At 37.6% G+C, this 14,989-nt stretch overlaps 1 protein-coding gene across 1 annotated transcript; it reads left to right on the forward strand.

The window, feature by feature from the left end:
- Positions 1 to 553: 553 nt before the first annotated feature.
- LOC111343293 (splicing factor U2AF 50 kDa subunit) lies at positions 554 to 14,275 on the forward strand. The gene is made up of 14 exons (XM_022950445.2): positions 554 to 745; positions 4,718 to 4,847; positions 5,118 to 5,150; positions 5,310 to 5,380; positions 5,516 to 5,649; positions 6,161 to 6,277; positions 6,634 to 6,690; positions 7,057 to 7,114; positions 7,875 to 7,978; positions 10,053 to 10,175; positions 10,301 to 10,390; positions 11,053 to 11,197; positions 12,827 to 12,930; positions 13,433 to 14,275. Exons 1-14 carry the CDS (start codon positions 637 to 639, stop codon positions 13,565 to 13,567), a joined length of 1,410 nt encoding a protein of 469 aa, XP_022806180.2. The 5' UTR covers positions 554 to 636; the 3' UTR covers positions 13,568 to 14,275.
- The last annotated feature ends 714 nt before the right edge of the window (positions 14,276 to 14,989 follow it).

Raw genomic sequence — 14,989 nt, forward strand, 5'->3', positions numbered from 1 at the left:
GAGCAAAACTAAGTTCACGAGAGGTTTTAAAAATTAACTCCAGAGGGTATGGGATTTCAATGTGTACAGAAAGAAGGCCGTTGGTTGGCCATGTGCACAAGAGCATTAAGATATTTAACGAATAACATTTTATGCAAATTAATTCCTTCCAAAGGCGTCGCATTTGTCGAACTAACAAAAGAATATTAGATTTTCCCCACTCGCTATTTACTGATTACTAGTTTTGAACATTGTTGACGTTATTTCTATGATCATTAAGGTTATAGACGATGGAAAATTAACGTCAATTTGTTAAATTGTCCATTTTCTCTTGATTTGATTTTATGCTATGTCTCTATAAGCGATCGAATAATTTCATTTCCTCATTTAGTCTCTTTACTGTGGTTTTGAGAAGTAGTTTCATGTTTTCCGTTTCGAAAAATATTTATGTCTTCCTGACAAACTTAGATAAAAGTTTTATGCTTCTCTCTCCTTTCTCATTCCACGGAGTCCAGATGTTATTTGGTAAATTGTTCCCAGTTTCTCTCTTCCATTAAATTACGTAGCCTCGTTTTCATAGTTCCTCACTACGTGAAGAAACTGTCGTCCATGCTTGTTTAGCCTTTACCGAGAAAGTACTTAAGCTTTCAGACGAATATGGCAGCAGTAGACGGGGCTGGGTTCAATTTGGATGAAGATATCGGTGCTAAAATAAGTGGATTTCGGAAGGAATACGACAACGACCGCGATGGCCGAGAAGATTACGGTAAGCGATCAGGTTTTGAAGAACTGCATAATCTAGGCAGACCTTTCAGTTTTATTTATAGTCTCGATCATATTTCCATAAACTTTTGATAAAGTCACGGGGGAAGTTCGGCACGTTTGAATGGCTAAGGCTAACCTGATAAAGGAAGCTTTTGGAAGATCTAGAGTCTTGTTACGGTAACAAGTCTTCGGTGATCGATCTTCTGTCTTGCCTACAATATATTATGTTCATTTTAAGCGTCATGTGTATGCAGTTGCTTTCATTTAGTTAATCATTAGTCAGTCGAGTTATCAGATTATCTGATTACCTTAACCTCTTCTTTACTCTTGTATTTGTTTTATTTTTCAGTCTAGCCAAGTTACGTTATAGATTGAAACTGTTAAATTATTTTACTCTGTGTTTCTTCGTTCACAATGATAAGACGATGAGTTCATGATTTCAAGACAACTTTAGCTTAAGCAACACACAGAGGGGGCATGCAACTGTAGATAGGTCAGAAATTCGGAGAAGCATTTTTATCTCCAATACATCTAGAAATCCAGCTCTTTCGATAATGCACACATCAGAGCTTAAGGAATCATACCTACATACATACATAATCCCCTGATGAGTGGGCAACCATGAAACAGGCTTGTATGGATAAACTTGTAGTTTATTTGTCTTTTTCCTCCCACAGTATCAACATACATACATACATACATAGGTAGGTACATACATACATACATAATCAAACATATTCAGTAGGGGAAAGAATATTGTTTTGGTGTACTAATGTGCTGTACTCCATATAATGCCTCAGTAAGAAATACTGCTTCATAGCCAAGCAGTGGTGACAAAGAAAAGTGCTAATAATGAAATATAAGTGTTGCATTTTAAGGCTATTGTGTACCTTGCATTCCTGCTTTCATCACCATGTTGACATCTTGAACTCTTGAAGAATTGGCTGCTAGATTTTGATTGCCATTATGTATATCAGACTCACCCCTATGATCAAGGAAATGAAATACATGAGGACTAACACATCTTGCAAACAACCAGCAAAGCAACTAGGGCTTTCATTGTCTCTTATGAAAAATGCACAGGCCTATTTTTAATTCTTTTTGCTCAATTTTCTGCTGGAAACATGAAATGGATGGAAATAAAACTGTGTAGTACCACCTACTCTGTATAAAAGTCTGGTTACTCAAAATCTTTTTGAGAACCCTGTACCGACCAAAAAGTGTTGTAATTCTCTACTTTCCGAATGAGTATCAAGAATAAGCACCAAGCTCTAATCCTGGGAAAAACTGAGCACAATTTTTGTCTCCCAGTAAATAACTCGATAGAAATAATTATTTGGGATGACAATAAATAATAGGCTTTCTTTTGATAATCACTTATTAGTCATCTGTAAGAAAATAAATTATCAATTAAAAGTAATGCTTAGATTTTGGAAACTTGTTAATAATGAGATGCTATTGAAGCTTTATAAAGATTTTATTTTTTCTCATTTGTACCTCTGTTCTTCAGTTTGGCATTTCTGTGGTACGTGCAGTGCTGACAGAGTAGATAATCTAACTAAGCACATTCTAAGGTCTGTACTACTGGACTACAGCTCTCCGTATAACACTTTACTAAGCAAAGTTAACTTAAAATCTCTATTCATTAGAACCCTCCAGAACTTCATGATCACGTTGTATAAGAGTGTTTTTTATGAATTATCCAGGTTATTTAAAAGATGTGTTCACCGTATGGTCTTCATCCTACAATTTGCGCCAAAATCATATCCTGGCCCATCCTCGGAGACCCAGGGGCTGTGAGTCGATTTCAAGTTAGGGCAGAAGAGCCCTTGGGGACATTGTCTTACAAGACTAGTTCCAAATGGTCACAGTCGTTCTGACATCTGATTGGTGCCAGAAAATCTGTGTTTTTCTGCCCAATCAGAGTGAAGTGTGCTTTAGAGTCCTTTCCTGTGTTTTAACACGGGAAGCTTAGTTACTTGCCATCTTTGTTTGGGCCGTATGATCGACGGAGCTTTGCTCAAGGTGAAAAGTTTCAATCTCAGCACACACTGTAAGAGAAATCGATCAGATTGTCCTCAAAAATCTCACCGGAAATTAAACTGAATACTTTTGCAGGTCACAAGGGAACTTGTTTAAAAGTTTGCGAGGTTCGTATAAAACACGATGGTTGCAGACGTTTATGTGTCACTTTAAACCAAGTTAAATAACTTTGATCATTGGGAATCGATGCTGCTTTCATTGGGAAAACAAAACCAAAGACTAAGAAATATTGGATGGAAAGGGTGGGTTTGCTTTATTGTAAATGTCAGCTTAGTACAGGGTCATCCACCCACATGTAATAAACAAAAGTTTCCACGGTCGGCTTTTCTTTTTTTTTTAAGGGAAGATTAGATTAGATTTTGGCTGCTTAAGCACAGTTGCTGGACATACCTGCATGGCCCGTGCGACAAAATAACTTCACAGGATTGACAAAGTTTCAGTGACCGCAAATTATACAAAAAATGTAGAGAGATTTAAACGGTTTAAAGCGACATATTATTAATGCCTGCAGCTATTATGTTTTATACCAACCTCACAAACTTTTAAACATGCTCTCTTGTGATACCTGCGAAAGTATTCAGTATAATTTCCGGTAAGATTTTCATGGACAATCTGATTGATTTCTCTTACAGTGTGTGCTGAGACTAAAACTTTTCACCTCAAGCAAAGCTTTGTTGCACAGACCAAACAAACATGGTGAGCAACAGAGCTTCTTGTGTATGTCCATATTAAAACACATGAAAGGACTCCAAAGCACACTTCACTCTGATTGGGCAGAAAAACACAAAGATTTTCTGGCACCAATCAGATGCCAGAACAACTGCAACCATTTGGAACTAGTCTTGTAAGACAATGTCCCTGGGGGCTCTTCTGCCCTTACTTGAAATCTAGTCACAGCCCCTGGGTCTCTGAGGATGATCCTGGCCCTTCCCAACCAAAAACAACGACTGAGGGTCTGCACTCTTTTTCATACTTAGCTAGCAAAATATGGAACTCTCTCCCTGAAATTATAAAACATTAAATTTTCTAAAATTCAAGCTGGAGATCCTCAGATATGAAGCTTTTCCATAGTAGATCTACAAGTTATATTTCCCTCTGCATGCATAATGTTGTACATAGTTTATAAATAATATTGGAATTGTAATATAGCATAATATTTTATTTTATAGCTTATTTTCTCGAAGATATTAGCTCTACAGCTACTCTGTAAATTTCAAGCATAAATAAAGTATATCTATTTATGTAACTATGTGAACCATGGAACTCATGATTTTCACTCTTTTCTTTCACAAAGAACATGGAAAGGGTAAATCAACATGTACTTAGATATGTATATAAAGATAAGGGTATTTCATATGAAGACTTGCTCGACTATATCTTCTTGCATACGACATTGAAGAGTCGTAGGATTCAAGACATGTTGCTAACGGTCAATAACTGCTTTCTATATAAGGCTCCCAGACCTATTTCTGACTTAGTTAAACCAAGGAGGACTGATTACAATTTAAGAGGCACTAACATGCTTTCCTTACCTAAGGTTAACAGTACCAAGCATGGTCTTAAGTCATTTCGTTATTTTGCTGCTAAGACTCAGAACGTTCTACCAGATGCTATCTGCACAAAGGCTGGCACAAGAACATTTCTTCACGATATCCATCGCCTAAAATTTTAAGTTTTTAGTTTTTTTATCTCTGTTTTACTACACATGTATACAAATATATAATTAAATTTGCGATATCCTTTCTTCTAATAATATTTTACTTAATGTACATAATTCTTAATGTAGGTTGTAATTTTTTATTGAATATTTTGTTGTGGGCTTCCTAGAAAGTGGCTTGTAGCTAAATGTAGTGCCACATTAATTAAAGAACTACTACTACTACTACTACTCTATTTTAATTATACATTTTATATTTTTAATATTTTTTAGGTGACCGCTCAAGAGACAGAGGTGATAGAGGCAGAGATCGACGTAGAAGATCCAGATCAAGATCAAGAAGTCCTAACAGGGACCGAAGAAACTTTGGTGGTGGAAGGGACAGATACCGAGGGGGGAACAGGTGATGGCAAATACTCTTTATCAAAGGATATGCTTATATTAGATATCCACAACCGAACACCTGTGGGATCTAAATAATCTGATTCCTACTTTTCTACAGGAGAAAAAGCATTTTCCTTTTGAATTTTTATAAAAAGCTTGAACTCACTGCTATGTAAGACTTTACAAAAGTTCTACTTTGCACATAGGATGATGTATATATACACCTAGGGTACATTTGCATGTTTGTTTGACAGTAACAGAACTGACTTATTTTTAATTCCTATTCCAGGTCCCCCTCACCACCAAGGAGGAGGAGAAAGAGGTAAAATACAAAGAGTCAATTTTCCTAGTGTTGTACTGCATGTCGCTGTTGTCAGAAAAGTTGCCAATTGATTGTCATTAATATCCAATGCTGTATAGTTTTTTATTTACTCATTTATTTTTCTCCTGACGGTAATGTATGATATATTTTCTTGTAAAGGGAAAGCTTATGGGACAGGCCCCCAATTGGATATGAGCATTTGACACCAGCTCAGTACAAGGCTATGAGAGGTACATGTAAAGTGCAACTTAAATTGAACGCATGGAGTTTATTTTTTACCAATTTCTGAGGAATTTTTTTCTAATGTATAATACTTGTCTACTTCATCCTTGAAATGTTGTTGTCAATATTTTTAATCAAAAAAGCTGCTGGCCAGATACCAGTCAATGCAGGTGGTCCAGTCCCTGGCGGCACTGTCAGCAGTTTACCACAGGGAAGTCAGATGACAAGGCAGGCTCGAAGATTGTATGTTGGAAACATTCCTTTTGGTATAACAGAGGTATGATCTATCTACTGTAGTAAGTTTTTTCAGGTGTTATTGTTGTATGCAATTTTTTTTATTGTATCTTGTTTTTATGATGGAGAACAAAAAATATATATTTAGAAAATAATACCAGAATGAACTTGATACTTACCTGTAACTCTGTCGAAAGTTTATGAGTACAAATCATGTGCAGAGCTCAGATGGTTGCAATATCATTCTCATGGAGCAGAGATAGCTTTCTTTCTTTTCTTTTCTCTTTTTAGGTTTTTCAATGTTTTTATGGTTATTTTCATTTTTATATTTATCTTTTTTTGCTACTTTGTGACAATTCCAAAGGTGTACTGGGATTGGCTGCATACTGTATTTGTACAGTGCAATAACCAATTTCTCCAGATACATTTAACCCTGTCCTCTGATGATATTTTCCATTTGAAAAGCTGAGAATTAAATTAACAGTTGTATTGACCAAGTTTTAATTTATATCTCCAATCCTTCTAATACACTAAACCTCCTATTTAAAACCTAGAACCTGATGATAGAATTCTTTAATGCCAAAATGCAAGAAGCCAAGTTAAACACAGCACCAGGAAACCCTGTCATTGCTGCACAGATCAACTTGGAACAAAATTTTGCCTTTATTGAGGTACACTGCCATGTTCTTGTTTGTTGCATGTAATTTTTTCGTTTACTGGGATTTATAAATGTTGTAGCAACTACAAAAATCAGCGGCTTATTAAGTTTGCCTCCAGGTAGTTTTCTTTCAGTTTTATGACAAATGGGACAAAGCAGGAGGAAATGTTTCCATTGCTGGTTATCTTTAATCAATTCCTGTTACATATTCTGGAAATCTCTTTGCCAATCCTGTCTTTGTTTTTGGTGGTGGTTGGTGGTTTGTCTTGTTGCTTTTGTAGATTGTAGAATGCCCTTGTTTATATACACAGTATGTTTTGTGGTACAGTATTCACATGTTCTCGTATTCTGTTTTCTCACACTTACCAGCTTCGTTCAGTTGAAGAGACCACTCAAGCTATGGCTTTTGATGGAATTATCTTGGAGGTACTTGTATAGTTCAGCAAGTGTTGTAGTTTGGTCTTAGCAAATCTAATCTTGATGAATTGAAGTAGAAAGAGTGGAAATTGTTTCTAGAATAGAACTACTGTTTACTTTTTAGTACAGAGACTTGCACAAGCTCTGCAAAAACAATCACAGCATTGATAACTCTTCCTTTAGTGATACTCAATCATTCAATGTTTTGGTGCAGCTTAATAACAACTGGCATTATTAAAATTTAACTCCAAAAGAAAGACAGACATTGTCAAAATTATTTTAAAGACTGTCTTGTCATATTGTTGTATATAGAATCACTACAGTCGTGTAGTTCTCCAAGAACCTTCGACATTTTCTTTATTTGTTGTATTTTAGGGTCAGTCTTTAAAAATTAGAAGACCTAAGGATTACCAGCCTATTCCAGGAATGTCAGGTATGGTGGGCATTTGTTTATATTTCTATTTTTTATGCCTGTTACTGTGTGTCAGACAGTTCAAACATTGATGAAATGTGTAGTGTAAATCTTATCAGACTTGTTTTACATATCAAGCACCTAAACTTACAATGCAGACACAACAAACGAGGAAGGTCAAGAGTGGTTTAAACCTTCAAACCCTAAGAGTGACTGACATTTAATTTCTCCATACAATATCACCCCTGAATCAAACATTAAGGTCAGGAGAAAAAAGGAAATGATCACCAACTAAAGCAGTTCTCGATCATTAAACAAATTCTCCTTGTCTGCAAGTTAGGAAATGTATAGAGAACAGTATGGAGAATATGCATACTGATGTCAGGGAGTAAAGGGTCAAAAGTTGGGGAAGAGTAGTATTACTGACTCAAGCTATAACAGCTAATCTGTGTTTACATTGTATACATTTACATGTACATACCCAGTGTAAACCTCGCTTTTGGTAGTTTTGTGTAGCTAGCCATTTATATCATACATGCAAAGAGCTTCGAATGAAATTAGAAATGTACTTTGCTGTTGTATTTAAGATAAATCCCTTGTTGTGGTGGAATTTTTTCATTGGCATACATATGTCTACAATGTAACTGTTTCTGATTATCAATTTACAATGTTCATCTTTCGGTCCTACTTTTATAAAACTCTTGCTTAGTACTCTTTGTTTTTACAAGTACATGTTAGTACAGCATGCCTAGATGCTGACTGTCAATTTCTTATTCCACAGAAACAGCCACAATTCATGTGCCAGGTGTTGTTTCAACTGTCGTGCCTGACTCCCCTCACAAGATTTTCATCGGAGGTTTGCCAAACTACCTTAATGAAGATCAGGTAAGATGTGTAGGATGCATGGGGACCAGGTGGCAAGGGATTGGAAGTGTGTTGACAAAATTGTTGAAATCATGTGCAATATAACAGATACAAGTCGCAAAATCTTTTAAAAATCTTGGTCAGTGAAAATCAGCTCGAGTGCCAATAAATTTGATAGGGACCATTTGACAAATTTTAACCATGCTGCAATGGCATCTTGATGCTTTTGATGCTACACTGTATTGAGTTAAATGTGTCAGCCATCTGCCCTTAGAATGTTGAACTCTGCAAAGAAACAGAACTTTTCCAGAATATTTGGCAGCTGCAAAAAAGGAAACAAATTAACTTCTAAAGACAAGAAAATTTCTCCTGTTGGCAGGAATATCATAGCAACAAACTAATGCCAAAATTCTACTTTTGTTTTTTTCAGCAATTGTGTTTCAGCCTTTCTATTTTCTTTAGATCAGCAATTGTGAACCATCTTCGGCTTACTAAAGACTTCACTTGCAACACACTTCTTTTTCAGCAATTTCTTTTTTTAGATGCTGTTTTCATTTAGACCGGAATACTGGCATGTGCCACATGAATAGTTTTTCACTCAGAGTAGACATTATAAATCACCAGTCTGTTTAATTTGCAGCGGAATAAATTTAGGAGCAGATCTGGAAATGTATATGAATAATGACTGATCAAAACAATGCTTTTAGGTTACAAGAGAGTTGAAAATAAGAGTTGAAAAATGGGATAAAGGGGCATTTTGTCTCCCTATGCTATTGTTTGTCATCTCAAGATCTTTGTTCATGTTGTGGTAGAACCCAAGTCATGTCTTGTAACACAAATTAGCCTGGGTTCTAACAACAACCTACATGTACACTGTAGATCCTGAAAATATATGTATAGCACTTTCATAGTAGACAGCACTTGTTGTGGGCCTGCATGTTGCAGGAATTCAAGGTTCAAAGGTGTCCTTTATTGCTGTGGCTCACTCCAGTTGCTTGTGAGTCACAAAATTGAACTGTGGCTACTGGTGATGCGCTACATGTCTTCGTGTGATCAATGTCGTGTGATCAATGTCAGAAATTGGAAGAGCTTTAGTTTTTCAGTCAGTCAGCCCCCTGGTGTAGCTTTCACTTTGTTTCCCTGGGAGGAGGTTGTTTTTGAATTTAAATCAGTTGTGATTGAAGAGACACTGACATTTTTCGCTTTTATTTCCCCCTCATTTGATCCCTAGCTTAGGGGGGCCTAAATTGGTCATCAAATCTGGCTAAAGGCAAGTTCTTCTGCATCTATTGTGTGGAAGGAGGGATTGATGGCGAGTGATGTATAGTATGCACAACGGATGTGTCTTTAAAATGACGTAGGCAGAAATGAGACACCTACAGCTGTAAATTGTAAAGCACATAAAAAATTGACTGAATGTTTTCTTTAAATGTTAAAATTTGGTGACGGAAAAAGCTGACCGAGGTGTCTTAAGACTGTCTACCTGAAAGTGGCTTTGAGTTTGAAGGGTTTGTCATTGTTTCAGAGTGCATCCATTTTAGAACGGCTTGATTTTATCCATTTTCTCTAGAACAGTTCAGTTCTGATGTGACTTATATTTGATGTGCTTTTTATCTCATTGCTCCAGGCTGAGTTCATAGTCACATTGAAGTGCTAAGGAAGTGCGCTGTGTAGTGCTTTTGGAGCACTCATGTTGCATACATGTAAAACTAATGCAGCACCCAAAATTTTAATGCCAAAGCTTCCCTGTCAATTTAAAGCCATTTTCAACTTTGTTTTGCTGTCTTTTTCATCGTGTCACACCTCAATTTCAGCATGGTGCTTCTTGCAAAGTCTTGATTTTAGTTTCCAATCAAAAGCTTAAAGTATGGTGTTTTGTTGGGGTGTGCATGATGTCATAAAGGTTGGCTTGATCCAAGGTAGTCTGACCAGACAGTGCAAGGATCAAAAGTGATGCACCCCAAAAATTCATAATGAATACACAGTTTTGGCTTCTACCGGTTGGACTGCCTTGATGTCCACTACTGTGTGGTTTAACAAAACATTGTTATCTATTTTTTAACCAAATTCGTGTCCATCTCCCTTCTATCTGCAGGTCAAGGAGCTGTTGGCATCCTTTGGTGAGCTCAAAGCCTTTAATCTTGTGAAAGACAGTGCGACTGGCCTCTCAAAGGGATATGCTTTCTGTGAATATGTGGATCTAACCATTACAGATGTGGTAAGTGTCATGTAGTTTTACTATTGCTTTGGTTACTGTTGTGATTTCATGGAAGTGCCAAAATTAGTTGGGTCATTAATATTTTGTTTTAAGTTTAAAATTCTGAACTTTTTGTTTCAATTCAGGCAATCACTGGACTGAATGGTATGCAGCTTGGAGAGAAAAAGTTAATTGTTCAGAGAGCAAGTGTAGGAGCCAAGACCAACATGAATAATGTAAGCACAGTAGTTTTAAATTTGAAAATTACCCAGGGGTTAAATGTCAAATGGCAGTATTTTCTCTCAACAGGGTATGTCTTGTTTATTTGTTTGTTAGTTTGTTGATCAGTTGATTGATTGTTTGATTGATTGACTGGTGCCTTGATTGACTGGTGCCTTGATTGATGGATTGATTTATTAATTTAGTGAGTGGGTGAGTGAATTACATAGTAAGTAATTTAGTGAATGTCTAAGTGAGGAGCAAGTGATCAACTGATTGAATGAGTGAGAAACTGAGTGTGTAAGGGAACAAGTTAGTGAGATGGTGGATGATCGTGCTAGCAAGGGAGACTGAATGAGCAAAAGGGTGAGATAGTAAGAGGTAGGGAGGGGTAGGGAGAGAGAGAGAGAGAGAGAGAGAGAGAGAGAGAGAGAGAGAGAGAGAGAGAGAGAGAGAGAGAGGGGGTGTACTGAGGGAGGGAGGGAGGGGTGGGGAGAGAGAGAAGGGTGTACTGAGGGAGGGAGCAAAGAACTGACTGACAGATGGATGAATTAATCAACTGAGTTAATGTACTTGTAATTACTTTGAATCAAATAGTCCTTTAATTTATTTCTAACCTCTCGTAAATAATTTTTTCCCAAAGTAATTTATTTTCCTTTTTCCTTTTTCCTTTCTTCAGCCTGATGCAATAAACATGATCCCAGCCCAGATGCAGATACCCGGTCTTGACCTGTCAGCAAATCTACAGAACAGTGCTACAGAAGTTCTGTGTCTAATGAATATGTTGGACATTGAAGAACTCATGGATGACGAGGAATATGAAGGTAAAAACAGTTAAAAGAGGAAAATCGCTATCAAAGTTTTACAGATGGAACGTCAGATTCTCAGAATAACTATTTAAACAATAGAGTATTTCTGTCGAGGAGCTATCGGCTGATAGTTGCCCCGCGGAAATTTGATGTTCTTAAAACAATATTTGCCCGAGAAGCGAAGCTCCGAGGGCAAATATGCTAGTTTTATGAACATCAAATTTCCAAGGGGCAACTATCAGACCGATAGTTCCGAGACATAAACACTCTATTGTTTTTATTGTTCACCACTAAATTTTTATTGTTCACCACTAAATTCTTCCTCGCCTACAGCCTGTCACAAATGTCAATAATTTGCAGCCGTACATTGGCTAAATAATACGTTATACCTGTCAGAATTGAAAAGTCACTGTTTTTCCGATCTGCCTAACTTCGCGGCCGTCAAACTATTCAAAACTTTTCACGGATGAGTACTATCAATCTTGGTATTTTCCGCGGACGGGCACTGTCCATCCGGGTATTTTCCGCGGGCGGGCACTGTGGGCTGATAGTGTCTCTCCACGGATGAACACTATCGCGTCACGTGATCGATTTAAACCAATAAGAACTGGAGAAAATTTAGTGGTGAACTATAACAAGGGATAGTGAAATTTATTATCCAACTTTGCTTCGTGTGTACAAATAACGCGCGAAACGAGTACAAATATCACGCGATATTTGTGCTCCAGAAATGTCCGCGAAATTCGCCCTCACTGAAGTAACAATTTGGCGTGTTGGATAATAAATCTCCTAGTAGACGTTTTGTTGTGTACTATCGCTTAGTATTTTTACTTGTTGTTTTTATTTTGACTCGCTCAAGTGGCACGTCAAAATACGTCACAACTCGTTAAAATACTCAGCGGTACTACACAACAAAACGTCTAATTGACAATTATTCCACGAGCGCGCGTTGGACATGAGATGATAGATAGCCAACGAGGCGCGTAGCGCCGAGTTGGCTGTAATCATCTCATATCCAACAAGCGCGAGTGGAATAATTGTTTTATTAAAAACGTTAAATTAAATTATTAAATTTTATTAAATTTTTAGCTACCTTTTAATTTTAAAATGACACGTACGTTTACCATATTTGTAGATTATGGTATATTGGCTGATATACCGTAATGGTTAAGCCAATAAAAAGTCTTGAATTGGAATATCCAATGATCTAGTTTGAATAATAAGATGTACATGTATATATTTCCATGTGGTCACGTGCGCGGAAAAAAGGTCTGAGCACCCTTGAAGAATCGAATGTTAGAGGTTCGGATCCGGTGCGTCGATGCTGTACCAATGAGGTGGTCCAGTGGGTAAATGTTTCAACTTGGTAATTAATTTCCATCAGAGAATATCGACTGTGATAGCAAGGAGACTTCCCATGTTGAATTTCAGACTCCAGTGTATTTGTTTTCTGTTGTAAAAAGCTCGGTATAGCTAAAAAAAAAAAAAGAATGAAAAATACAATACCTGGCCACTCTGATTACAGATTGTTTGCATATCCAAATTTCATAGTGCTTACCGATGAAAGTCTTGTTTATAGCAGAAATTGTAAAATGGTCTCTCTCTCTCTCTCTCTCTCTCTCTCTCTCTTGTTTTATCGTACAGAAATTTACGAAGATGTTCGCGCAGAGTGTTCTAAGTATGGCACAGTTGTCAGCCTTGAAATACCAAGACCTGTGGAAGGTTTTGAGCCACCTGGCTGCGGGAAGGTAATTACCTGTAGCATGACCCACGTCTTTGACACGTCTGTTTATCTGTAATGGTCACAACCCAAGATGGTCTACGTTACCCTCTTCCTGTTATCAAATTACTTTTTGTCGTGTTGTCCGTAATGGTCCGTGGCTGTTTTTCTCTCTCCTTAATACGTGTGAAAGTGGACGATCTTTTCCTCAGTTAAGTTACTTTACACTGAGCTTAGCTTGAGAAGTATGGAGGGTAAGATGAAAACGGTGTGTAAACGATCGCGTTTACCTTCCAAATGTCAAATCTCATTTCTTTTGAATTTAGATATCACTTGTGTAGAAGATCGAATATGTCCTACTATTTGATATTTTGTTCACCTCTCATCGCACCCGTCTGCTTGAAAAGAAATGGAAATCCAATCCACATTTGGTCACATCCTGGGTGTGAAAGGGTTAACCAGAAGGACCAAAAGTGGCCTTAAGTAACTGCCCGCTTCAGTTAAGACTGACTAAGTTTAATCTCTTGCAGATATTCGTGGAATTCGGTGGACCGGATGACTCCAAGAGCGCTGCTCAAGCCCTGGCCGGCCGCAAGTTTGCTAACCGAGTGGTGGTGACGTCATTCTACGCTCCAGAAATGTATCATAGGAAGGAGTTCCATTAGTTGATGACGTCATACTGTTGTACGAAACTAAACCAGTACTTCGACACCTTTGTTGAAATGTAGTCGTTCGTTTGAAAACTCCTGTTTTAGATTGCTTTTCGATTGAAGAACCAAAACCAAACTAAAACAGCCAATCCAAACATTCATAACGGTAAATACTGGAGGAGGCCAATTTGATTTCCAAGGAAATACATGTGACCGGCCTCAGATACAGGAAAATGAGAATTATCTTGTTATAGTTGGTTTAAGTTTTACATCTGAGGGCACGGTTGTTTGCTTAAGTTTTGAGAAAAAAATGCAACAAATTCAAGAAAGAGAAAAGTTCCAAGCTGAGAAGTTGAACCTCGACAATTGTGATTTTCTATGGGAATGTGATCGAAAGCTTTTTAAATCCTTGGAGTACAATTGGTGAAGCAGCAAATTTACGAAGCTAGACTTCGGAAAGTGTTATTGACTTTCGGCAAAGGAATTACATTTTCTCCAGGAAGCTCTATCTTTTCGTTATCCTCGTAGAAGTTCTCTTTATGATTTATTGGCCACCCGTCAACTTTTTTTTTTATTGATATTTACTAAAGCTCAGCAAGAAGCCGCGAAAACAAGCGGATTGTTCGTATTTTCCTTAAGCATGTTAAGATTTTTCATATGATCATGTTTCTAACCGATGTGCCGTGTTGTTGATGTGCTTGGAAATATAACATACTAAAAGTGTTTTCCTCTTTTAAGGGTCTTCCTCTTTTAAGGGAACCTTCACTCTTTTTAACAAATAGCGCTCAAAATGTTCCAAGTGTACTTCTCCAAAGATCTTGCATAAAAAAAATTGCCTTGCCAAGCGATCCGATTTTTTTTATCGTTTCCAAAGAGGGGTCTTGCAGCTATTTCGAATTCCCGCGGCTGCCATCTTGAATGGTGCGCGATGCACTCAGGACTGATTCCGTGTAATGTTTGCTCGGTGCACTCGCGATTTAGTGTTTTAGTCTTGTTGATGCTTTATTGCGGTCGTTCGAAGAATGTATTAGCGAATATGGCAGTCCTACCCACTTAAATCCCTTGTGGGGGAGAATTCCTGTTAGAGTCATGCAAGATCTTACCCAGAGAAGTGTGCGTGGGTGACTTAGGTGCAGCTAGAACCCAGTCCTTTTGCCCCCCCCCCCCACCCCGAATTCAGCTCGCCTATCTTAACATCCAACTCGTTTTAACATGAAGGCTTTGCCATGGAACTTGTGTCTTCTAACAAGTCAGTTCTTCTTGATCCTGAACACCTGTCCGCGCGTTTTAACAGACAAACAACTTAGACATGTTGAAATTACTACCAAACAAACACTTCAACCGAGCCGCGTAGCTGCGAGAAGGAAGGTTCCTTGTGAACATTGATTGTCAGTAAACTCTTAGTTGAAAAGCAGTGCTTGAAAATCTCCCCAAGTT

This window comes from Stylophora pistillata, chromosome 10 (genome assembly GCF_964205215.1).
Source record: "Stylophora pistillata chromosome 10, jaStyPist1.2, whole genome shotgun sequence".
In the NCBI taxonomy this organism is placed as follows: Eukaryota; Metazoa; Cnidaria; class Anthozoa; order Scleractinia; family Pocilloporidae; genus Stylophora; species Stylophora pistillata.

Bases quoted from the DNA above. Each gene is read 5' to 3' on its own strand.
- LOC111343293 (XM_022950445.2), top strand. From the start codon at position 637: ATGGCAGCAGTAGACGGGGCTGGGTTCAATTTGGATGAAGATATCGGT. The intron at 5,151-5,309 runs GTAAAATACAAA...TTTCTTGTAAAG, and splicing joins CCAAGGAGGAGGAGAAAGAG to GGAAAGCTTATGGGACAGGC. The intron at 11,198-12,826 runs GTAAAAACAGTT...TTTATCGTACAG, and splicing joins GGATGACGAGGAATATGAAG to AAATTTACGAAGATGTTCGC.